The 26,778-nt window shown below is 47.9% G+C and overlaps 1 protein-coding gene across 1 annotated transcript in view; it reads left to right on the top strand.

The window, feature by feature from the left end:
• LOC136571862 (antigen WC1.1-like) overlaps positions 1 to 26,778 on the top strand; it is a 134,442-nt gene that overhangs the window by 17,263 nt on the left and 90,401 nt on the right. Inside the window, exon 3 of the mRNA XM_066572481.1 lies at positions 20,749 to 21,057. Within this exon, the coding sequence (XP_066428578.1) occupies positions 20,749 to 21,057 (309 nt within the window). The remainder of the gene's footprint in view (positions 1 to 20,748; positions 21,058 to 26,778) is intronic.

The following is a 26,778-nucleotide window of genomic DNA, read 5'->3' as shown; positions in this document are numbered from 1 at the left end:
AAAATTGTTAGTACTCACTTGGAACTTAAACATACTTTTACACACAGATTTTTCAGCCCTCCCATTGCCAGTCAGGCAGCCTCTTCTGGCTAAAAACACAATTGCAACATGGAAGATAAAACAGAAGGCTTATGGGTTATCTTTCAGGCTCTCTAAGTATATGGATTTGTGGAGACATCCAGAATTCACAGAGGACCAGGACAATAAATTATTTGTGGCATATAGAAGTAGAGTAATCAAGACTGTACAACAGTTGCTTCATTCCCAGGAAGCTAGATATATAACCTTTCCAAAATAACAACTAGTGTATCCTCTCCCCACATCACATTTTTTTGCCATATGGGCAATTCTGAAGATTTTTAAAAAGTAGATTGAACTATATTACTAAAGGCTCATTCAGGCGAGCGCTATTTCCACACTGCTAAGCAGCGCACAGAACACACTTCTGTAGGAACCAATAGGTTCCTATAGAAGTGTTCACATAGACGATTGTTAGACAAGCTAAATTAGCACATCTAACAAAGATAGGACATGTGGCTACAATGCCTGCATCGCAGGTCCGTGCTGCATAAGAAGATAGGACCTGCCCTATCTTTGGTGCGCGATGTACAGGAGTTTCCATAGACTCTTATGGAAGCAGGAGTTTATGGAAACTCCTGCGCATGAAAAGAAAATTCCCTGCTGCCTACAGCAGGACTTTTAAAATGTGCTGCCCAGAAGCACATTTTAAATGACCCGCTGAAACCCCTGTTAATATCGGCAGGGATGAGGGGACTTCGTAAGGGTTCTGTTAATCCCTACGGAGACTAACAGGAATTTACAATGGGACATTTAAAATGTGCTTCTGGGCAGCACCTTTTAAATTTCCTGCTGTAAGCAGCGGAGTATACCTCCAGTCCAGCTGCTAGGCAATTCTCCAACAGCAGGGGGCAGTAGGGGGCTGCCTCCACCTCTCTCCCCAAGAGATTTCCCTATAGTAGAGGGAGAGAGGGGGGCGGAGTTACAGGGCTTCCCCCGAGAGTGTGGGAGGAGTCTAGAGGGATATGCCCTCTATTCCCGCTCCCTCTATATTTGCTATGTGGGATCTCTATCTCATGTAGTCCCACACCTCTCTCTAGCCACGCCCACTCTCTCTGCACCATGAGGATATATCTTGGGGATTCCCAGAGCAGGGAGAGACAGAGCAGGGCTATGGGTTAATCCCCCATTGCAGAGAGAGAGCGGGCTATGGGGGATTAACTCATAGCAGGGAGAGACAGAGCGGGGCTATGAGTTAATCCTTTGTAGCAAGGCTCTCTCTCTCCCTGCTATTGGGGAAGACCCAAAGGCCTGCGGGGCTTCTTCTCGCTTTCCTCCTGAAGCAGCGGTGCCTTTTCAAGCTAAGTTGCTCCAGTGAGCAGCTACCCATTCATGCTAGTTTTAGTGCAGTATAGTGCGCTAAAACAGCACTCATCTGAACGAGGCCTAAGGAATATGTAACTAATCTATCAGACTTATTTTTGGTTTCCTCTTTGAAAAAAACATCCATATTGTATTTATACATTAGAGAAAACTATGCAAATCTGAGTTATTGTTCTCTCTTCCAGATGCGAACACAGGAACTTAATGATCATGGGATTAACCAGAACATTGTTGAGGATTGGTCCTGTGTGAGGGAAATATTTAACCAATGTGAAATGGAAAGAATCACACTTTAACCCCGTAGGCTAATTTCACAAGGGCAAGCATGATATGGGGTCATATGAAGTCCCCAGGGATGCGAGGCATTTTTTAATGTCGCCCCCCTGTCAGAAGTTTTCAGCCTTGCATCACTTTGGGGATGAAGGGAACCTCTACCACGGCTATCACAGTCACAGCATAGGATCACAGAGTTTCTTCCATTGTTTTCAATGGCCCCTTGAAAACATTAGGGTTGCAATGAGAGATCAAGCAGGCAGATAGAACATGCTTCGATTGGTTTCCCGCATAGCATCGCAACGTGGTGCTATGCAGGAAAAAATTGCTCATGTGCCTCCACCCCACACTCCCCCGTACCCACACCTATCTCGTGCTGCATATATGATCTGTCCCTTGGTGTCATCTTTCCAAACATGACGCATTTCCTGCACTACATGAAAATTTGTTTGTAGCCCCGCAGGCCACTCTCACACACACCGCTTTGTACCGCTATTAGCACGGTGTCCCGAACGCCGTACTAACCGCAGGGTTACTCAAAGCTGCGCTCGAACGCGATATTCCTAAAACCGTGATTTTCAAGAGCTGTCTGTTCTATTTTTGCATTTTCGTGGTTTTTAACACATCTCATCACCTATCACAATGATGGGGTGCATTAAAAAATGCTGTCAAACGCTGTAACCTGTGTTCAAAAACGCTGCTCAAAATTCCGGTAAAAATGCCACGATTTCATGCTGCGTTTTCTGAGCACATGTGAGAGCAGCCTTAGGGGGTGTTCATGTTTTTGTTGTACTTAAAACCATAATTAAGAAAAACACATAAAAAACCTGCATGCAGTATTTAAAGACCACGTACGTTATTAAGGAGCTGCAGATACAATCAAAAACTGCATGTGGTTTTTATGCGTTTTTTAATTGTGTGTAAGGCCCCCTGTCCACGGACGTGTATTCACTGGCAGTAAACCGCCGGCGAATCAGGCTGGCCGACGCTTTCCAAAGCGCCGGCCCCTGTCCATGAGTGGAGAATCATTGTGATTCTCCGCTCGCGGCGGGCAATTCGCAGCATGCCGTGAATTGCTCCGATTCTCCTCAGCCAGCCTATCTATCAGATAGGGCTGACCGGCAGAGATTCGGCGGTGGCTCCTGCTCCCGGGCGGCGTCTCCCGCGGCAGAGGGCCTAAAGGGTGAAAATAAATACAGAAAATCCAGGGAGATGTATACCAGAGAGAGATAGAGAGAGATAGAGAGAGATAGAGATAGATAGAGAGAGAGAGAGAGAGAGAGAGAGATAGATAGATAGATAGAGATAGATTAGGAGATAGATGGATAGGAGATAGATGGATAGGAGATAGATAGATGCAGATAGATAGATAGATAGATAGATAGATTAGATAAATATGAGATTAGATAGATAGACAGACAGATAGATAGATACACACAGATATACACATACCCTGGGACCTGGACCATTTCTTCTCCCTGTTGCAGACACTGCAGCTTCCGTTCAGCAGGAGGGAGGGGCAGCACATGATCTTTCCCTGCTGGCCCATGTGACTGCCTCTCTCCTCCTCCCCCTGCTTCCTCTTAGGCTGGCCTTTCTGCCGGCAGTGTGATCTGAGCCGTGCTGCAGGCAGCGGCCAGCCAATAATGTACTAAATGTGCATATATGGATGGCGGAGGGCGGCCTCGAGGCCCCCTGAGCGCAGGGGCCGGGTCGCCACGTTGACCCTTGCAACCCCTGACACTACGCCTATGTACTGCATGATTTGTCTCACTGCTGGTTTCTCCTTCTGTAAACTGTGTCATCCACCTGTGAACATTGCTCTTGTCAATGATGTCATTTCCGTACACATTTTGTAGCCTTTTTTGGATGTCGGACAGCCTGCACCTCTCCTTTGTCAAGAACTCAATGGCAGCACGTTGCTTCCGCTTGTAATCCATTATTCACCTGCAAGGAAGAAAAAGATTCTAAAACATCTGTATAGAGGAAGAGTCACTTCAACTACATGTGCAATTTGAACAATCTACATCAGTAAATAGTTGAACACTTTTGCATTACTTTCTGCCCCTTGTAGATCTATTTTTTGCTTTACTACTTTTAAAATATACAATCTCTTTGGAAAAAAAAGAAACCTGTTTTCTGCTGCCATCTTGTGACAGCAATAACTTTTTTACTTTTCAGGTGACATAGTTGTGCGAGGGCTCCTTTTTTGCTGAACGTCCTGTAGTTTCTATTGATGCCATTACTGAACATGCATAACTTTTTGATTGCTTTTTATTACATTTTTTCTTGGAGACGGGGTGATCAAAAAACCGCAATTCTGACATTGTTAATTTTTTCTGTGCCGTTTACCATGCAGGGTAAATGATGCATTGATAGATCAGACTTTTATGGATGCAGCGGTACCAAATATGGTTTTGTTCTTTTACTTAGATCCTTTTATTATTAATATAGCAAAAGGTTGTTGTTTTTTTTTTTACTTTTTACCTGTTATTTTTTTTAAGTATTAATAAAACTTTTTTAACTGATTTTTACTTTTTATTTTAGTCCCCATTGTGGGAAAGAACTTGCAATGGTTTGATTACTCCTGCATAATGATGTAATACTATAGTATTACCTTATACAGCCATGTGACAATGACAGCCTTTGGGGCTTTCAAAAGACACCTGGCTGCTATGGCAACTACAGGGCACCATGTGATCTCATCACAGGGGGCCATTCGGGACCCCGGACATTGATTGGGGCTTTTAAATGCTACAGGCAGAATTAACCGCAACATTTAGAGTGTTTAAAGCTCCGACCAACAGCGGTGCTGATTGGAGCTGTTATGAGCGGGTTTGGCCGTAAGATACAGGCGACACCCACATTGAATGCTGTGGGATCGACCCCCGATCGGGTCTGATATTCCTCCTCATCTTAATGACCCAAGTATAATCAGTCAAGAACTTATCTACTGCGTGATATATAGCTGTGCCCCAAAATTTAATCCTAGGATATCAGATCTTTATTAGACAGAGTATAGAAAGTTTCTTTATCATTAACCCCATAAACATATGGATTTCATTTTTTTCCATGTAAAACAAATGTGGTAAATATAGTCCATGTTATCCTCCTGGTAGGCAAACATTGTTTATTAGCACGCAGGTTTGAATCGCCACAGTAATCGCTATAGAAATTGCCTGTGTGAGAGTGGCCTTATAGAAGAGTTCCTTCATGTTTCAGAAATTAGAATTTGCATGCACACCTTTAACCCCTTAACGACCAGCCCATAGTGTTTTTACGTCCTCCTGAAGTGGGCTTTATTCTCTGAGGACGTAAAAACATGTGTCCTGCAGAGAATAAAGCCCCTCGGGCTCTGGACGTGACAGCTCCATGCTGTCGGTGTCCACAGGTAGCCGACAGCATTGAGCTGTCATTCCGGGCTGTTCGGACCCCCCCCCCCCCCCCCCCCGACATTGCGATCGGATCCATCAGGGCAGCTGAAATTACTCACCGAGGTCTGCCGCACGACTCCCCGCTGTCCCGATGCTCCGGGCGCCGTAGCCGTCCTTCTGCGCATGCGCGCCAGGCGACATTACGTCAGCCGCATGCACAGAAGGCCCGGCGGCGCGGGAGACTTAAAATTTCCTGCCTCCTGTAGGTAGCCGGGAGGCAGGAGATGTCAGCGGGGACCGCGGTGAGCGGTCCCCAGTACCACGATCATTGTTATCCAATGGATAACGACGATCGCGGAAAAGTGAAAAAAAAAAAGTGTAAAAAAAGAAAAGTTTCACCTCCCCTCATGGATCGGATCCATGAGGGGAGGTGAAAATACTCACCTCAGGTCCGCCGATGTCCACCGGCCGGTGTCAGGACCCCCGCTGGCTTCTGCGCATGCGCCGATGTGGCGCGCATGCGCAGAAGGCCAGCGAGCCCGGCAAATTCAAAATCTCCCTGCACCCGGCTGTCACAGATAGCCGAGTGCAGGGAGATATGACTGGGGACCGCTGTATGCGGTTTCCAGTCATATGATCACCATTATCCATCGGATAACGGTGATCATATAAAGTTAAAAAGTAAAAAAAAAAGTTAAAAGTTAAAAAAAAGTTTAAAAAGTTAAAGTTTCATCTCCCCTTATGGATCGTATCCGTAAGGGGGGATGAAATTACGTACCCAAGGTCCCAGATTTGTTACCTGATGGGATGTTGATCCGCGGACCTTACCCCAGCTTCGGCGCATGCGCCCGTCAGCATGATGGCGGACGCATGCGCAAAAGTGAAATATTACCCAAGAAATGTAAAATCTCCCTGCTGCTGGCTACCAAAGGTAGCCTAGAGCCTGGAGATGTCACGGGGAGCCGCGGTAAAAGTTCTTTAAAAAGGGGCAGTTTCATCTCCCCTTACCGATGCGATCGGTGAGAGGAGATGAAACATCTTCTCGGAGGCTTGCGCATTTGAATCCAGATGCGATTATCCTTCATGGACCCTTCCGGCTGCTGCACATGTGCCCGCCGGCAAAATGCCGGACACATTTGCAGGAGCCGGGGAGCCCAGGAAATTTTAAATCTCCTTGCTCCCAGCGACCAACGGTCGCTGAGTGCTTGGAGCAGTGACCGGTGGCCTCGCTGAGCGGTCCCCGGTCACGTGATAAAGTAGCGAACTAACATTAGGCCAGTCACGCATGACCGGAGAGGAATTATGGGTTCTGCATGCGCTTGATCAGCGGTAATCCACGGATCAATCGCATGCATTGGATTACACAATTCCCCCCAATTAGCGGGTCGGAATTACGTAATCCACTCGCAGAAACAGAACACAGCATGCTATATTTTACAGCGAATATCTGAGACCTAGAGCCCATAGTGCTCTATGACCACGGATATACTTGCAGCCCATATGCAAATACATTGTGTACGGGCTGCGGTTACCCGGGTCATCTCTAAGCGACGGCGCGGGAAATGCAAACAGAAAAAAAAGTACTGCGCATGACCGCCTGTGTGAGTAGGCTGTTATGCGCAGTACATTACGTGGCCGTACGCAGGGTCACAGTCGGGCTCACAGATGAGATCCGCTGTGGGCCTCCGCAAGCAGATTCTGCATACGGCCGTGTGAGCCCGGCGTTATTCAGACCGCTACCTGTAATACGTAATTTAAAAGAAGCCCCGGGAACGCTTGCCTTCATGCAGTTCCAGGAGCAGTTTGTTGAGCGCCTTCTCTGTGAGACCGCTGCACCGCAGCAAAATTACAAAGCCTCACAGCACTTTTTACACCCCATCCCCGCTGCTGAGGTTATGAATAGAGATGAGCGAACGTACTCGTCCGAGCTTGATATTCGTGCGAATATCAGGGTGTTCGGGATGCTCGTTACTCGTAACGAGTACCACGCGGTGTTCCGGTTACTTTCAGTTTCCTCTCTGAGACGTTAGCGCGCTTTTCTGGCCAATTGAAAGACAGGGAAGGCATTACAACTTCCCCCTGTGACGTTCAAGCCCTATACCACCCCCCTGCTGTGAGTGGCTGGGGCGATCAGATGTCACCCGAGTATAAAAATCGGCCCCTCCCGCGTCTCGGCTCAGATGCCTTGTGAGTTAGCTGAGGGACAGTGGTATCGTGCTGGAGCTGCTGTAGGGAGAGCGTTAGGAGTTAGTGTAGGCTTCAAGAACCCCAACGGCCCTTCTCAGGGCCACATCTAATAGTGTGCAGTACTGTGTTAGCACTGTAATTTTTTTTTTTTTTCAAAATTGGATCTGCAGAGCATTGCGCCCTGCATTAGGGACAGAAGTGGTGGTTAGGCAGGGAGAGTGTTAGCAGTGAGTGTAGGCTTCAAGAATCCCAACGGTCCTTTCTAGGGCCACATCTATCCGTGTGCAGTACTGTCCAGGCTGCTGTTAGCAGTGTTGCATTTTTTTTTTTTTCTCAAAACCGGCTGTGCAGACCATTGCACCCGGCATTAATACTACAGGGATAGAATTGTGTAGGCAGGGCCAGAAGACATACATTATTCATTGAATAGACGCAGTGTGGCTTTTCCTTTGAAAAACAAGGGAAAAAATTCTATTTCGCCTGTCTCTGACAGTCCTCAGGGCTCTGGGTACGTGTGTGCTGCGTGCAGAACGTTAAAAATAATCAGACGCAGCCAGCTACGTTTTACTGCAGGCTTGCGCCAATTTTTTTCCTGCATGGGAAATCCCTGATCTGCTGGAGCGAATAACTTTGCATCACTGCAGTTCTCTGACACATTTGCAGGGCCACAACACAGTTATTAAACTTAGTAGTATTCATTGAATACACGCAGTGTGGCTTGTCCTTTTGAAAAACAAGGGAAAAAATTCTATTTTGGCTGCAGGCTTGCGCCAATTTTTTTCCTGCATGGGAAATCCCTGATCTGCTGGAGCGAATAACTTTGCGTCACTGCAGTTCTCTGACACATTTGCAGGGCCACAACACAGTTATTAAACTTAGTAGTATTCATTGAATACACGCAGTGTGGCTTGTCCTTTTGAAAAACAAGGGAAAAAATTCCATTTTGGCTGCAGGCTTGCGCCAATTTCTTTCCTGGCTTGGAAATCACTGGTAATACAGCATGCTGAGGGGTAGGGGTAGGCCTAGAGGACGTGGACGCGGCCGAGGACGCGTAGGCCCAAGTGAGGGTGTGGGCACAGGCCGAGCTCCTGATCCAGGTGTGTCGCAGCCGACTGCTGCACGATTAGGAGAGAGGCACGTTTCTGGCGTCCCCACATTCATCGCCCAATTAATGGGTCCACGCGGGAGACCTTTATTAGAAAATGAGCAGTGTGAGCAGGTCCTGTCGTGGATGGCAGAAAGTGCTTCGAGCAAGCTATCATCCACCCAGAGTTCTGCGCCGTCCAGTGCTGCAAATCCGAATCCTCTGTCTGCTGCTTCTCCTTCCTCCCAGCCTCCTCACTCCACTACAATGACACATGCTCAGGAGCGGGAACACTCCCAGGAACTGTTCTCGGGCCCCTGCTCAGATTGGGCAGCAGTGGTTCCTCTCCCACCAGAGGAGTTTATCGTCACTGATGCACAACCATTGGAAAGTTCCCGGGGTCCGGGGGATGAGGCTGGGGACTTCCGGCAACTGTCTCAAGACCTTTCAGTGGGTGAGGAGGACGATGACGATGAGACACAGTTGTCTTGCAGTGAGGTAGTAGTAAGGGCAGTAAGTGCGAGGGAGGAGCGCACAGAGGATTCGGAGGAAGAGCAGCAGGACGATGAGGTGACTGACCCCACCTGGTGTGCAACGCCTACTCAGGACAGGTCTTCAGAGGGGGAGGCAAGGGCAGCAGGTAGAGGCAGGGACAGACCGAATAATCCACCAACTGTTTCCCAAAGCGCACCCTCGCGCCATGCCACCCTGCAGAGGCCGAGGTGCTCTAAGGTCTGGCAGTTTTTCACAGAGACGCCTGACGACAGACGAACAGTGGTGTGCAACCTTTGTCGTGCCAAGATCAGCCGGGGAGCCACCACCAACAGCCTCACCACCACCAGCATGCGCAGACATATGATGGCCAAGCACCCCACAAGGTGGGACGAAGGCCGTTCACCGCCTCCGGTTTGCACCGCTGCCTCTCCCCCTGTGCCCCAACCTGCCACTGAGATCCAACCCCCCTCTCAGGACACAGGCACTACCGTCTCCTGGCCTGCACCCACACCCTCACCTCCGCTGTCCTCGGCCCCATCCACCAATGTCTCGCACCGCACAGTCCAGCCGTCGCTAGCGCAAGTGTTGGAGCGCAAGCGCAAGTACGCCGCCACGCACCCGCACGCTCAATCGTTAACCGTCCACATAGCCAAATTTATCAGCCTTGAGATGCTGCCATATAGGGTTGTGGAAACGGAGGCTTTCAAAGCTATGATGGCGGCGGCGGCCCCGCGCTGCTCAGTTCCCAGTCGCCACTACTTTTCCCGATGTGCCGTCCCAGCCCTGCACGACCACGTCTCCCGCAACATTGTACGCGCCCTCACCAATGCGGTTAGTGGCAAGGTCCACTTAACTATGGACACGTGGACAAGCACAGGCGGGCAGGGCCACTACATCTCCCTGACGGCACATTGGGTGAATTTAGTGGAGGCTGGGACAGAGTCAGAGCCTGGGACCGCTCACGTCCTACCCACCCCCAGAATTGCGGGCCCCAGCTCGGTGGTGGTATGTTCGGCGGTGTATTCTTCCTCCACTAAAGCACCCTCCTCCTCCTCCTCAACCTCTGTCTCGCAATCTAGATGTGTCAGCAGCAGCAGGACGTCGCCAGCAGTCGGTGTCGCGCGGCGTGGCAGCACAGCGGTGGGCAAGCGTCAGCAGGCCGTGCTGAAACTACTCAGCTTAGGAGATAGGAGGCACACGGCCCACGAACTGCTGCAGGGTCTGACAGAGCAGACCGACCGTTGGCTTGCGCCGCTGAGCCTCCAACCGGGCATGGTCGTGTGTGACAACGGCCGTAACCTGGTGGCGGCTCTGCAGCTCGGCAGCCTCACGCACGTGCCATGCCTGGCCCACGTCTTTAATTTGGTGGTTCAGCGCTTTCTTAAAAGCTACCCACGCTTGTCAGACCTGCTCGGAAAGGTGCGCCGGCTCTGCGCACATTTCCGCAAGTCCCACACGGACGCTGCCACCCTGCGCACCCTGCAACATCGGTTTAATCTGCCAGTGCACCGACTGCTGTGCGACGTGCCCACACGGTGGAACTCTACGCTCCACATGTTGGCTAGGCTCTATGAGCAGCGTAGAGCTATAGTGGAATACCAACTCCAACATGGGCGGCGCAGTGGGAGTCAGCCTCCTCAATTCTTTTCAGAAGAGTGGGCCTGGTTGGCAGACATCTGCCAGGTCCTTCGAAACTTTGAGCAGTCTACCCAGGTGGTGAGCGGCGATGCTGCAATCATTAGCGTCACCATTCCTCTGCTATGCATCTTGAGAAGTTCCCTGCAAACCATAAAGGCAGCCGCTTTGCGCTCGGAAACAGAGCCGGGGGAACACAGTATGTCGCTGGATAGTCAGAGCACCCTCCTGTCTATATCTCAGCGCGTTCAGGAGGAGGAGGAGGAGCATGAGGAGGATGAGGAGGAGTGGGAAGAGACAGCTTGGCCCACTGCTGACGGTACCCATGCTGCTTGCCTGTCATCATTTCAGCGTGTATGGGCTGAGGAGGAGGAGGAGGAGGAGGAGGAGGAGGAGGAGGATCCTGAAAGTGATCTTCCTAGTGCGGACAGCCATGTGTTGCGTACAGGTACCCTGGCACACATGGCTGACTTCATGTTAGGATGCCTTTCTCGTGACCCTCGCGTTACGCGCATTCTGGCCACTACGGATTACTGGGTGTACATACTGCTCGACCCACGCTATAAGGAGAACCTTCCCACTCTCATTCCCGAAGAGGAAAGGGGTTCGAGAGTGTTGCTATACCACAGGACCCTGGCGGACAAGCTGATGGTAAAATTCCCATCCGACAGCGCTAGTGGCAGAAGGCGCAGTTCCGAGGGCCAGGTAGCAGGGGAGGTGCGGAGATCGAGCAGCATGTACAGCCCAGGCAGTGCAACAGTCTTTAAGGGCCTGGACAGCTTTATGGCTCCCCAGCAAGACTGTGTCACCGCTCCCCAGTCAAGGCTGAGTCGGCGGGAGCACTGTAAAAGGATGGTGAGGGAGTACGTAGCCGATCGCACGACCGTCCTCCGTGACGCCTCTGCCACCTACAACTATTGGGTGTCGAAGCTGGACACGTGGCCTGAACTCGCGCTGTATGCCCTGGAGGTGCTTGCTTGTCCTGCGGCTAGCGTCTTGTCGGAAAGGGTGTTTAGTGCGGCTGGGGGAATCATCACAGATAAGCGTACCCGCCTGTCAACCGACAGTGCCGACAGGCTAACACTCATCAAGATGAACAAAGCCTGGATTTCACCAGACTTCTCTTCTCCACCAGCGGACAGCAGCGATACGTAAGCAATACGTAGGCTGCACCCGCGGATGGAAGCTACGTTCTCTCTCACCATCCAAAACGGGGACATTTCTGCTTCATCAATATGTGTCTAATATTCCTCCTCCTCCTCCTGCTCCTCCTCCTGAAACCTCACGTAATCACGCTGAACGGGCAATTTTTCTTAGGGCCACAAGGCTCACTCATCTAATTTGTCTCAACAATTTTTATATGTTTCAATGCTCTTGAAAGCGTTGAAACTTTAACTTGAACCAATTTTTCGTTAAACTGGGCTGCCTCCAGGCCTAGTTACCACTTAAGCCACATTAACCAAAGCGATTAATGGGTTTCACCTGCCATCTTGGTTGGGCATGGCCAATTTTTACTGAGGTACATTAGTACTGTTGGTACACCAATGTTTTGGGGCCCTCACCTACAGTGTAATCATAGCAATTTGTATGTTCTTCGCCTGCACTCATGGTACAGAAGTGTGTGCGGGGTTGGCCTACACTTTAGCAACATAAATGTAACTTGGGCCTTGGCTATACTGCAGCTACTGAAATGGAACTAACACTGCGCTCCCACTATACTGCTGCTTCGGAATTGTTCCTGGGGCCTGTGTAGGCTGCTACAATGACTTAAATGGAACTAAGACTATGCTCCTCCTATACTGCTGCTTCGGAATTGTTCCTGGGGCCTGTGTAGGCTGCTACAATGACTTAAATGGAACTAAGACTATGCTCCTCCTATACTGCTGCTTCGGAATTGTTCCTGGGGCCTGTGTAGGCTGCTACAATGACTTAAATGGAACTAAGACTATGCTCCTCCTATACTGCTGCTTCGGAATTGTTCCTGGGGCCTGTGTAGGCTGCTACAATGACTTAAATGGAACTAAGACTGTGCTCCCCCTATAATGCTGCTAGTGATATGTTAGTGGGGCCTGTCGCTAATGCTACGGTTGAAATGTTACTAATTCTGGGCTCTGCCTATACCGCTGCTAATGGTATGTCTCTGGGGTGTGGAAACAGAGGCTTCCCAAAGACATGATGGCGGCGAGGCCATTTCCCACCAACGCTGTTACTGTTAAGGTGCATATAACCACGGACTCATGGAGAGGACACGTAGTGCCTCCAAAACATCCCCCGCCACGGCCCACTTACTCCTGGCCACATTCCGAAAACCAACAAAATAAAACCGCGCTACTAGGTCCGCAGTCACCACCACATTACCACCAACGCGGTTACTGTTAAGGTACATATTACCAGTCTGACTGGGGCATGCAGTGTTGGCCGGAGCCCACCTGCATTAAGCATGAAATTACTACCTCAGCTGTGTTGGGCAATGCAATGGGATATTTCTATGTACCGCCGTTGGCTTCCTGGCACCCACCCATGCTGTGGGTCCACAGGGAATTATAAATGCATCCGTTTCCACTTGTAAAGAACCCCAGTCAGACTGGGGCATGCAGTGTGGGCCGAAGCCCACCTGCATTAAGCACGACATTACTACCTCAGCTGTGTTGGGCAATGCAATGGGATATTTATGTGTATCGCCGGTGGGTTCCAGGGAGCCACCCATGCTGTAGGTGCACACGGAGTTTAACCTACATGTGTCCACTTGTAAAGAACCCCAGTCTGACTGGGGCATGCAGTGTGGGCCGAAGCCCACCTGCATTAAGCACGACATTACTACCTCAGCTGTGTTGGGCAATGCAATGGGATATTTTTGTGTATCGCCGGTGGGTTCTAGGGAGCCACCCATGCTGTCGGTCGACAGGGACTTCACAATAGGGAGTTGGACATGCCTGTGTCTATGAATTAAAAAGCCCGGTCTGACTGGGGCATGCAGAGACACCTTGACAGAATGAATAGTGTGTGGCACATAGGTTCCCCATTGCTATGCCCACGTGTGCAGCTCCAGATGGAGGTGGCACAGGATTGGATTTCTCATTGCTTCTGTACAGCATTGTGGGCTATCGCCCCGCCCCTTTTAAAGAGGGTCGCTGCCTAGCCGTGCCAACCCTCTGCAGTGTGTGCCTGCAGTTCCTCCTCATGGTAGACGCACTTCTAAATAGACATGAGGGTGGTGTGGCATGAGGGCAGCTGAAGGCTGCGCAGGGACACTTTGGTGTGCGCTGTGGGGGGGAGGGGGGGCGGTTGGGCAGCATGTAACCCAGGAGAAGTGGCAGTGGAGTGTCATGCAGGCAGTGATTGTGCTTTGTTGGAGGTAGTGTGGTGCTTAGCAAAGGTATGCCATGCTAATGAGGGCTTTTCAGAAGTAAACGTTTTTGGGAGGGGGGGGCCCACTCTTGCCGCTATTGTGGCTTAATAGTGGGACCTGTGAACTTGAGATGCAGCCCAACATGTAGCCCCTCGCCTGCCCTATCCGTTGCTGTGTCGTTCCCATCACTTTCTTGAATTGCCCAGATTTTCACACAAGGAAACCTTAGCGAGCATCGGCGAAATACAAAAATGCTCGGGTCGCCCATTGACTTTAATGGGGTTTGTTACTCGAAACGAACCCTCGAGCATCGCGAAAAGTTCGTCCCGAGTAACGAGCACCCGAGCATTTTGGTGCTCGCTCATCTCTAGTTATGAAATACCCCCCAAAATACATGAAAGGAGGGGGGATACCCGGTTTTCTTGCCCCATGTGCCCATCCCAAGCAGCCTCCATAACTACCCCTGTCTTCGGACATAAAACACAGTTTATATTATTACTAGAGATGAGCGAGTATACTCGCTAAAGGCAATTGCTTGAGCGAGCATTGCCTTTAGCGAGTATCTCCCCCGCTCCAGACAGAAGGTTCGGGTGCCGGCGCTGGGGAGCGGTGAGTAGCGGCTGTCAGCAGGAGGGAGCGGGGGGAGAGAGAGATCTCCCCTCCGTCCCGCTGCCGGCACCCAAACCATCTGTCTTGAGCGGGGAGATACTCGCTAAAGGCAATGCTCACTCGAGCAATTGCCTTTAGCGAGTATACTCGCTCATCTCTAATTATTACTAGAGATGAGCGAACACCAAAATGTTCGGGTGTTCGTTATTCGGAACGAACTTCCCGTGATGCTCGAGGGTTCGTTTCGAACAACGAACCCCATTGAAGTCAATGGGCGACCAGAACATTTTTGTATTTCGCCGATGCTCGCTAAGGTTTTCATGTGTGAAAATCTGGGCAATTCAGGAAAGTGATGGGAATGACACAGTGACGGATAGGGCAGGCGAGGGGCTACATGGTGGGCTGCATCTCAAGTTCACAGGTCCCACTATTAAGCCACAATAGCGGCAAGAGTGCCCCCCCCCCCCCCCCCCCCCACTGTCAGCATGAAGATCGTTCTCCTCTGCCACAGCTGTAACAGCTGTAGCAGAGAAGAACGATGTTTGCCCATTGAATTCAATGGAGCCAGCAATACAGCAGGTTCCACTGAATGCAATGGGCTGCCCGCGATCGCAGGATGAATGGTCGGAAAGGGGTTAAATATATAACCCCTTTCCTGCAATTCATCCAGAAATGTGTTACACTAAAAATATATACCGGCGTATAAGGCGACCGGGCGTATAAGACGACCCCCCAACTGTCACCTTATACGCCGGTAATACAGTGGAGCAAAGAATAAAAAGCATTACTCACTTTTTCAGATGATCTGCGGCGCTCCTGCAGGCTGTTGCTCCTTCCTGGTTCCCGGCAGACTATTCCTTTCTCCACGAAAGGCTTTAAATCCCTGCCTCCAGAAACACAGCCAATCACAGCCAATGACAATGATGTCATTGAATGGCTGTGATTGGCTGTGTGTCTGGAGGCGGGGATTTCAAGCCAATCACAGCCATTCAATGACATCATTGTCATTGGCTGTGATTGGCTGTGTTTCTGGAGGCGGGGATTTCAAGCCTTTCGTGCAGAAAGGAATACTCTGCCGTGGATTAGGAGGGAGCGACAGTCTACAGGAGCGCCGCAGATCATCTGAAAAAGTGAGTAATGCTTTTTATTCTTTGCTCCACTGTATTACCGGCGTATAAGGTGACAGTTGGGGGGTCGTCTTATACGCCCGGTCGCCTTATACGCCGGTATATATTTTTAGTGTAACACATTTCTGGATGAATTGCAGGAAAGGGGTTATATATTTAACCCCTTTCCGACCATTCATCCTGCGATCGCCGGCAGCCCATTGCATTCAGTGGAACATGCTGTATTGCTGGCTCCATTGAATTCAATGGGCAAACATCGTTCTTCTCTGCTACAGCTGTTACAGCTGTGCCAGAGAAGAAGGATTTCTCTTCTATATGTTCTCAATGGGGTCAGCGCTGCTGCCGCCGGCCCCATTGAGCGCATATAGAGAAGATTTATGGCCCTAAGAAGGACCGTTGGGGTTCTTGACACCTAAAATACTCCTAACACTCTCCCTATAGCAGCTCCAACACGATAGCGCTTTCCCTAAACTCATGTCAGAATGCATCCATAGCGAGCCGCGGGAGGGGCAGATTTCAATACTCGGGTGACACCTTATCTCCCCAGCCACTCACAGCAGGGGGGTGGTATAGGGCTTAAACGTTGCAGGGGGAAGTTGTAATGCCTTCCCTGTCTTTATATTGGCCAAAAAAAAGCGCTAACGTCTCAGGGAAGAAAGTTAAATTAACCAGAACACCGCATGGTGTTCGTTACGAATAACGAACATCCCGAACACCCTAATATTCGCACGAATATCAAGCTCGGACGAACGCGTTCGCTCATCTCTAATTATTACCTTTATCTAATATTTAGAGAATGCCAAAAAATGGGGATGGCGGGGGGAATATTGTTAGGAAGTCAAATTTTTTTCCGTATAAGTGGGCAATGGGGCCTGGAATTTATTCAGTTCTGCCCTGAAATCCAGCGGGCATTCCCTCCATTATGGGCCTAGCCATGTGTCCTGTAAGTAGATTAGGGCCACAAGGGGTATGTTTCTGAGCATGGGACAAACGGGGGGATCCATTTTGGGGTGAACGTCTTTTTCCTATGTACACTGTACAAAAAAAACAGTTTTTAAACTGACAAAATTGCGAAAAAAATGAAAATCATAATTTTTGTCCTTTTGCTTTGCTTAGATTCATTCAAATACTGTGGGGTCAAAATACGCAGTACACCCCTAGATGAATTTGTTAAGGGGTCTAGTTTTCAAAATGGGGTCATTTGTGGGGGTTCTCTATTGTTTTGGCCGCTTAATGGCTCTACAAGTGGGCAATGGGGACTGGAATTTATTCCGTTGTACCCTGAAATCCAACGGGTGCTCCTTCCATTATAGGCCTAGCTATGTTTCCTTTAAGTAGATTAGGGCCACAATGGGTATGTTTCTGAACACCGGACAAACAGGGGTATTCATTTTGGGGTGAATGTCTTCATTCCTATGTACAGTGTACAAAAAAAAACTGTTTTTAAATTGACACAATTGCCAAAAAAATGAAAATCATTTTTTTTTCCTTCTGCTTGGTTTAGATTCATTCAAAAACTGTAAAGTCAAAAAAGTCATCGTACCCCTAGATAAATTCGTTAAGGGGTCTTCTTTTCAAAATGGGGTCACTTGTGTGGGTTCTCCATCGTTTTGGTCACTCAATGGCTCTACAAGTGGGCAATGGGGACTAAATCTCCTTTAAGAAAAATTTCTGTTCCGAAAGCCACCGGTTGCTCCTTTCATTTTGAGCCACATTGTGCATACAGACGTAATACTAGGGCCACAATGGGTATGTTTCTGAGCACGGGACAAACAGGGGTATCCATTTTGGGGTGCAAGTCTTCATTCATATATGTGCGGTACAAAAAAAACTGCTTTTAAAATGACAGAATTACCAAAAAAATGAAAATCATAATTTTTTTCCTTCGGCTTGGGTTAGATTCATTCAAAAACTGTGAAGTCAAAAAAGTCATCGTACCCCTAGATAAATTCGTTAAGGGGTCTACTTTTCAAAATGGGGTCACTTGTGGGCGTTCTCCATCGTTTTGGTCACTCAATGGCTCTACAAGTGTGCAATAGGGCCTACATCTCCTTCAAGCAAAATTTCTGTTCCGAAAGCCACTGGTTGCTCCTTTCATTTTGGGCCCCATTGTGCATCCAGACGTAAGATTAGGGCCACAATGGGTATGTTTCTGAGCACGGGACAAACAGGGGTATCCAATCTGGGGTGCAAATCCTAATTTTCATGTGTACTATAGAAAAAAGTCCTGTCTTTAAAATGACATATTTGCAAAAATATGAAATTTTAGTTTTTCTCTTCTAAATTGCATTGACTCCTAAAAAAAAAGTGGGGTTAAAATACTCATGACACCCCTCAGTGAATACCTTAAAGGGTGTAGTTTTTAAAATGGGGTCACTTGTGGGGGTATCTATCATTTTAACTCCTATGAGCCTTTCCAATCTTGGTTTGGTGTAGGAAAACAAAGTGTTCCACAAAATGCTGAAAAGTAATGTTAAATTTGTACGTCTTCTAAATGGTAAAAAAAAAACGAAACTTTTTCCAATGTGCGCCAAAAATAAAGTAAACGGATGGAAATATATATCTTAGCAAAAATTTCTATATTATGTTTGCACATATTTGAGATATTGCAGTTGGAAATGTAAAAAAATGACGATTTTTTCAAAATTTTCCCAATTTTGGCGCTTTTAATAAATAAACACAAATTCTATCTGTCTTTTTTTTCTGCCTAGATGAAGTACAACATGTGGCGAAAAAACAATGTCAGAATCGCTTGGATATGCAAAACCTTTCTGGTGTTTTTCCATGCTAAAGTGACACGTGTCAGATTTGCAAAATTTGGCCTGGTCATTAAAGGGGTTGTCTCGCGGCAGCAAGTGGGGTTATACACTTCTGTATGGCCATATTAATGCACTTTCTTAGAGGAGCATGGATTGCCTTATAAGTTTCCTCACACATCTCCTAGATGTCCCCAAACACCCATTAGGTGCTCTCCTTAAGGGGAGATGATAGCCTTCCCAATCCACATCATAGTCCTCTCACCAGCCAAGCCAAAAAGCTACTGCACACTGATGAAGAGCAAAAACTCTGAAACAGCTACATGTGTGTTGTTTTCTGGCTTTTGGTTTTCAATTCCCAGTCATTGTTATAAAGACTTGTATAATGGGTCAGAAAGTGACTTGCAGGAATGCTGCCTTCCAATAGGTGGTGCTGCAGAGGTATTGTTCCATTTTACTTATTTGCATATTTCCTAGAGAAGCATGGATGACCTTATAAGTCTCCTCACACACCTCCTAGGTGCCCTCCTTAAGGAGAGATGATACCCTTCCTGACCGATGACATGTTTTGTTACTCTATCCCTTGTCTGACTGTCATTATATCTTGTTTTAAGTGTTTTATCGCTTAAAATCTAAAAAGGGATAATAAAAAAGCAACAGAATTTTATTTTTAAGATATCATATTTTATAATTAAAAAAATATATAAATTAGGTATCACCGGAATCATACTCACCCACACAATAGAGTTCAGGCAAGTAACATTTTTGCTTTATCATGTAAACTGTAAACACTTGCAAAATAGCACACTTGCGTTTTTCCCATTTTGCCCCATTTAGAAAATGTTTTATGTTTTCCAGTACATTATATGGTACATTCTATGATACCATTGAAAAATACAACTTGTCGCACACAAAAAATGAACTCACATAATGCCGATATTGATGGAACAGTAGAAAACAAAAATGAAAAATGGCCGTGTCCTCGAGAGGATGTTAGACTTTCTTCACCCATTATCAAAATTGGAGAGGTTTTGCCAATGTACAGAATTCCACCTATGATGCAGGGCTTGTGGTGGACAACTGATTGCCAGGAGTGTGAGGGGGTGTGCTGAGAGCAGACGCTAGGGCAATCATCTGATTTTGCCAATGGAAATAGTGACAAGCTGGAACTTCTGTAGGGGAAATGTAGTATTGGTGGATGGTCATTCACATGAACAGCTGCCCTGTTATACCAGGATAGCAGAAAGACCACCAGAATGGGAACTGCTCTTACTGAGCAACTCTTCATTCTGGGTCATAGAAAGGGGTCCTGGCAGCTGATTGCCCAAGGGCCCGCTCTCAGCACCCCCATTCCCTCCTGGTAATCAGCTATTTTTGTTAGGGTAAATGTAAAAAGGCTGGCTTCACAGGCGCATATGCCTAAAGGCTCTTGCACACACAATGATTAAAATTCATCTTTTAAGCCATAATGTCTGTGTGTAAATGTGTGCCCATCGTGCACTTACACTGTAAATAGAGATGAGCAAGCGTACTCGCTAAGGCAAACTACTCGAGTGAGTAGTGCCTTATGCGAGCACCTGCCCGCTCGTCTCAAAAGATTCGGGTGCCAGCGGAGGGCGGGCAACGGCAGGGAGGAACAGAAGGGAGATCTCTTTCTCACTCTCTCCCCCTCACTCCCACCTGCTCACTTCCGCAACTCACCGCTCTCCCCCGCCGGCACCCGAATCTTTTGAGACGAGCGGGCAGGTACTCGCATAAAGCACTACTCGATCAAGTAGTTTGCCTTAGCGAATACGCTCGCTCATCTCTAACCGTAAACTTTTCATCCATCACTGACTTCAGGTCAGCATTAAATCCATCGTCCCTGATAAGAGGGACGGCATGCTGTGTTCTCTGTGGGCAATGCTGTAACATTCTTTAACAGCTGTTAACAGCCACTGTCCCGCTGGAGAACAATGCAATGTATTTAGAGAACAGACCACCAGCTGTTCTCTAAATACATGCAAATGAAGCTAGTTAAGTGCTAATGGGCGGATTAGTCCATTAGTACCTATGCAAAATGATCACTCAAAACTGTCAGTTTCTGACACATTTTGAGTGATCATCTGTGTGTGTAAATTCGCCTTAAGAGTTGGATCATAGTGAAGCAGAAATTGCATATGGCAGTTAACAAAAAAAGCTGTTTAGGTGTTCTTCTACATATCGAGTTATTACGTATCTCCACTCTATTGTCATTGATTATAACTGTTCTTTGAGTTACGTTATTTAGTTTAGAGATGTGATTTAATAATAGTTATAAATATTCTCCAAATCTATAATAATACATGTCTATGAAATCAGTACAGTACATGTCACATAGAAGTTGTGCTATCTTCACCAGTAGAAAATGGAAAAATACTGCATCATAAGTAAGTGTCTATTATCAGATGTGTGTGTAACACCATATATTTTCTTACAGAACTTTTGGATCTCCGCCTGGTTGATGGATCACATGAATGTGAAGGGTGGCTGGAGGTTTATTATAATGGAAGCTGGGGCTCCGTGTGTAATAATGTTATGCCAGCCTTATCAGTCTCCGTTATCTGCAAACATCTGAATTGTGGATCAAAAGGATATCTGGAGGCAGCGAAATATGATGTTAGGAGAAGACCACCCTTCTGGGTGGATCATATTAACTGCACCAAGTATAGTAAGCTATTATGGGAATGTCCATCATCTCCATGGAATATAAACTCCTGCACTGATAGAGAACTCACTTATATAGAATGTGAGTATCTGTATTATTATATCATTATATAATGTATCGCCTTTTGTTTTAATTGCATTATGTATTTGACAAGTCTCTATAATGTAATTTTGCCACCTGTTAGTGTTCTTTTCAGTTTCAGGTATTATATCTAGAATTGTATTGTATACAGTTTAAAGGGGTTTTGTCATTAAAAAAAAAAATATCTAAACTTACCTATTCCTTCCCTGTCTGTCTCCTTATCACATCTTCTCCTGGTTGAGCTTCTCCAGTGCCCCAGGTCAGTTCACTGCAGGCTGGGCCCAGCTTGTTATGAAGGCTGCTTATCACAAACTTCTTCCTGCTAGGTCAGTGAAGGTCACATCCCTGTGCTGTAGCTTCACTGCCTGGGAAGGAATTATAATCTATTTCAGAGACAGCTCTCAACAGCAATCTCTGAAGAAGATAGGCAGTCCTCCTGCTGGCCTGTCAACTGTGACATAAGGTACATTGGAAGACTGACAACTAAATGTACGTAACCTCACAGGAAGGAGAAGAATCAGGCAGCTGGAGGGGAAGTGACACCCCTGGAGTGCAGGAGACAGGAGAAGAAAGGGGAGGTGAAGATCTGGTAAGTAGACTGATGGGGGAGGAATGGATAAGTATAGCATTTTTCTTTTTTAGTGACAGAACCCCTTTAAATAAAGTGTATTTATCTGGCACTGGTTATTAATTCCATCTCATCTAGTATTGATAATATCCAAATCTATAGTTTGTCTTCTATACAGACAACTTACATTAGAACGTGTATTTCTGCTGTTTCCCAGACTGCATATTTTAATTGTTGGAGATGGAATACAAGATCTGATTGGTTGCTATCAACATATCTGGGATAATGTATAAATGAGAAAATGTCATTTTATACTGAGATTTATTTTTATATTAAATGCAAGTTATAATTCAATATTTTTCCCTGATTAGTGGTTAAATGTTCATCATCTTTTCACTGATCTTTCTGGAGATTTCTGTAAAGCTGATCATATACATAAGATATCAGCTGAATGATCTATTAAACTCCCTTTACATGGAAAGACTGTCGGAAACATAAGCACCTGACAGTCGTCCTATGGACTGCCATCTGATGATCGCTCCTGTGCTTACATAGAAGTGATAGTCATTCTGGTGAATGGAGGCGGAGCATGCCAGGATCTTTCCAGCTCTCCCCCATTCACTGTAAACATTGAGTGGTTCCGATTTACACGGCCCGACAGTTACTTGTTTTTTATTTCTGCTATAAACTAAGCGACTGATATGGAAATTGGATTTCTGCAGAATCCCATTGGAAATTCCGCACAAAGATTATGCTAATTGACAGGGTTAATTCTACCTGCGAATCAGTAGCAAAATATGTGAAAGAAAAAGGCAGTTTAGCCGCGGGTTTCGGACACAGTTTTAGATGTGGAATGCATGCGGAAAAATCTGTGTCAGATTCCCCCGTGTGAACATACCCTTACTGCATGCGTATAATTAATGCACATGCAGATCTCCCTCCTTGACAGGCTGTGAGGAAGGGAAGACAGTGTAGTTTAAACTATTCTAAATGTTTTTTCTTTACCATTAGACTTTACTGGGATTGCTGTGACTTTCTGTCACTGTAATTATAAGCCCAGAGACTATACCCAGGACGGCGAGTTTATGCCCCGCACTGCGATGGTAACAAGAGGGCACCCGCTATGTCTAGAAGAAAGGTTTCATCACCAATACAGAAGGGGGTTCTTTACTGTAAGAGCAGTGAGACTGTGGAACTCTCCTCCTAAGGACATGGTGATGGAAAAATTCATAGAGGAGTTTAAGAGGGAACTAAACATCTTTTTAGAGCGCTATATTAGAGGATATAGACATTAGGTGATCAGCGGGGTTGTTGATCCGGGTCTTAGAGTTAGGTAGGAACTCAAACGATAATCCTGCGATTATTCTGACTGCCATTATGGAGTCAGGAAGGAATTTTTCTTCTTTCAAATTAGCTAAATTGCCATCTGCATTGTTGAGGTGTTTTGCCTTCCTCTGGATCAACAAAGGGGAGGGGGGAGGGGTCAAAACAGGCTTAACTAGACGGACATTGTCTTCATTCAGCCTAACATACCATGTCACTCTGTTTCAAACTGATGAGTCTCTGTGGGTCTCTGGGCAAAGCTGTGTGACCTCAGCTGTCTTGGGAGAGCCGAGTCACACAGGTATATACAGGGAATCTGGTAGATTAGTGGTCTGACTTCTGAGATGGAGAGGAAGGGCGCAGCAGAGTCTTCTCACTGGGTTGACTATGACAGGCTGTCACAGCCATGATGATTGGTCTCTAGACAAGCTCTGTAATCTGAGCTGTCATTAGACCCTGAGGTCTGGTGCTCCTGCACAGCGGGGGGCTCTAAGGGGATTGTCTGCAGATATGTTTTAAAACATCTCTGTAGAGATTAGAGATGAGCGAGCACCAAAATGCTCGGGTGCTTGTTACTCGAGACGAATTTTTCGCGATGCTCGAGGGTTCGTTTCGAGTAACGAACCCCATTGAAGTCAATGGGCGACTCGAGCATTTTTGTATTTCGCCGATGCTCGCTAAGGTTTTCATGTGTGAAAATCTGGGCAATTCAAGAAAGTGATGGGAACGACACAGCAACGGATAGGGCAGGCGAGGGGCTACATGTTGGGCGCATCTCAAGTTCACAGGTCCCACTATTAAGCCACAATACCGGCAAGAGTGCCCCCCCCCCTCCCAACAACTTTTACTTCTGAAAAGCCCTCATTAGCATGGCATACCTTAGCTAAGCACCACACTACCTCCAACAAAGCACAATCACTGCCTGCATGACACTCCGCTGCCACTTCTCCTGGGTTACATGCTGCCCAACCCCCCCCCCCCGCACGACAGTGTCCACAGCGTACACCAAATTGTCCCTGCCCAGCCTTCAGCTGCCCTCATGCCACGCCACCCTCATGTCTATTTATAAGTGCGTCTGCCAGAGGAAAAGCAGGCACACACTGCAGAGGGTTGGCATGGCTAGGCAGCAACCCCCCCATAAAAGGGGCGGGCCGATAGTCCACAATGCTGTACAGAAGCAATGAGAAATCCAATCCTGTGCCACCTCCATCTGGAGCTGCACACGTGGGCATAGCAATGGGGAACCTATGTGCCACACACTATTCATTCTGTCAAGGTGTCTGCATGCCCCAGTCAGACCACGGTTTTTTATAAATAGTGACAGGCAGGTACAACTCCGCAATGGGAATTCCGTGTGCACCCACAGCATGGGTGGCTCCCTGGAACCCACCGGCGGTACACAAAAATATCCCATTGCATTGCCCATCACAGCTGAGGTAATGTTGTGCTTAATACAGGTGGGCTTCGGCCCACACTGCATGCCCCAGTCAGACTGGGGTTCTTTACAAGGGGACAGATGTAGTAACAACTCCCTGTGGACCCACAGCATGGGTGGGTGCCAGGAAGCCACCGGCGGTACATAAATAAATCCCATTGCATTGCCCATCACAGCTGAGGTAATGTCGTGCTTAATACAGGTGGGCTTCGGCCCACACTGCATGCCCCAGTCTGACTGGGGTTCTTTACAAGTGGACAGATGTAGGTTAAACTCCGTGTGCACCTACAGCGTGGGTGGCTCCCTGGAAGCCACCGGTGGTACATAAAAAAATCCCATTGCATTGCCCATCACAGCTGAGGTAATGTCGTGGTTAATGCAGGTGGGCTTCGGCCCACACTGCATGCCCCAGTCTGACTGGGGTTCTTTACAAGTGGACAGATGTAGTAACAACTCCCTGTGGACCCACAGCATGGGTGGGTGCCAGGAAGCCACCGGCGGTACATAAATAAATCCCATTGCATTGCCTATCACAGCTGAGGTAATGTCGTGCTTAATACAGGCGGGCTTAGGCCCACACTGCATGCCCCAGTCAGACAGGGGTTCTTTACAAGTGGACAGATGTAGTAACAACTCCCTGTGGAACCACAGCATGGGTGGGTGCCAGGAAGCCACCGGCGGTACATAAATAAATCCCATTGCATTGCCCATCACAGCTGAGGTAATGTCGTGCTTAATACAGGTGGGCTTCGGCCCACACTGCATGCCCCAGTCAGACTGGGGTTCTTTACAAGTGGACAGATGTAGTAACAACTCCCTGTGGACCCACAGCATGGGTGGGTGCCAGGAAGCCACCGGCGGTACATAAATAAATCCCATTGCATTGCCCATCACAGCTGAGGTAATGTCGTGCTTAATACAGGTGGGCTTCGGCCCACACTGCATGCCCCAGTCAGACTGGGGTTCTTTACAAGTGGACAGATGTAGTAACAACTCCCTGTGGACCCACAGCATGGGTGGGTGCCAGGAAGCCACCGGCGGTACATAAATAAATCCCATTGCATTGCCCATCACAGCTGAGGTAATGTCGTGCTTAATACAGGTGGGCTTCGGCCCACACTGCATGCCCCAGTCTTACTGGGGTTCTTTACAAGTGGACAGATGTAGTAACAACTCCCTGTGGACCCACAGCATGGGTGGGTGCCAGGAAGCCACCGGCGGTACATAAATAAATCCCATTGCATTGCCCATCACAGCTGAGGTAATGTCGTGCTTAATACAGGTGGGCTTCGGCCCACACTGCATGCCCCAGTCTGACTGGGGTTCTTTACAAGTGGACAGATGTAGGTTAAACTCCGTGTGCACCTACAGCATGGGTGGCTCCCTGGAACCCACCGGTGGTACATAAAAAAATCCCATTGCATTGCCCATCACAGCTGAGGTAATGTCGTGGTTAATGCAGGTGGGCTTCGGCCCACACTGCATGCCCCAGTCTGACTGGGGTTCTTTACAAGTGGACAGATGTAGTAACAACTCCCTGTGGACCCACAGCATTGGAGGGTGCCAGGAAGCCACCGGCGGTACATAAATAAATCTCATTGCATTGCCTATCACAGCTGAGGTAATGTCGTGCTTAATACAGGTGGGCTTCGGCCCACACTGCATGCCCCAGTCAGACTGGGGTTCTTTACAAGTTGACAGATGTAGTAACAACTCCCTGTGGACCCACAGCATGGGTGGGTGCCAGGAAGCCACCGGCGGTACATAAATAAATCCCATTGCATTGCCCATCACAGCTGAGGTAATGTCGTGCTTAATACAGGTGGGCTTCGGCCCACACTGCATGCCCCAGTCAGACTGGGGTTCTTTACAAGTGGACAGATGTAGTAACAACTCCCTGTGGACCCACAGCATGGGTGGGTGCCAGGAAGCCACCGGCGGTACATAAATAAATCCCATTGCATTGCCCATCACAGCTGAGGTAATGTCGTGCTTAATACAGGTGGGCTTCGGCCCACACTGCATGCCCCAGTCAGACTGGGGTTCTTTACAAGTGGACAGATGTAGTAACAACTCCCTGTGGACCCACAGCATGGGTGGGTGCCAGGAAGCCACCGGCGGTACATAAATAAATCCCATTGCATTGCCCATCACAGCTGAGGTAATGTCGTGCTTAATACAGGTGGGCTTCGGCCCACACTGCATGCCCCAGTCTGGGGTTCTTTACAAGTGGACAGATGTAGTAACAACTCCCTGTGGACCCACAGCATGGGTGGGTGCCAGGAAGCCACCGGCGGTACATAAATAAATCCCATTGCATTGCCCATCACAGCTGAGGTAATGTCGTGCTTAATACAGGTGGGCTTCGGCCCACACTGCATGCCCCAGTCAGACT

The sequence above is a fragment of the Eleutherodactylus coqui genome, chromosome 6, assembly GCF_035609145.1.
Source record: "Eleutherodactylus coqui strain aEleCoq1 chromosome 6, aEleCoq1.hap1, whole genome shotgun sequence".
Classification (NCBI taxonomy): Eukaryota; Metazoa; Chordata; class Amphibia; order Anura; family Eleutherodactylidae; genus Eleutherodactylus; species Eleutherodactylus coqui.
Note: the sequence above shows the minus strand (reverse complement) of the source record. Positions and strands in the feature narration are given on the sequence as shown.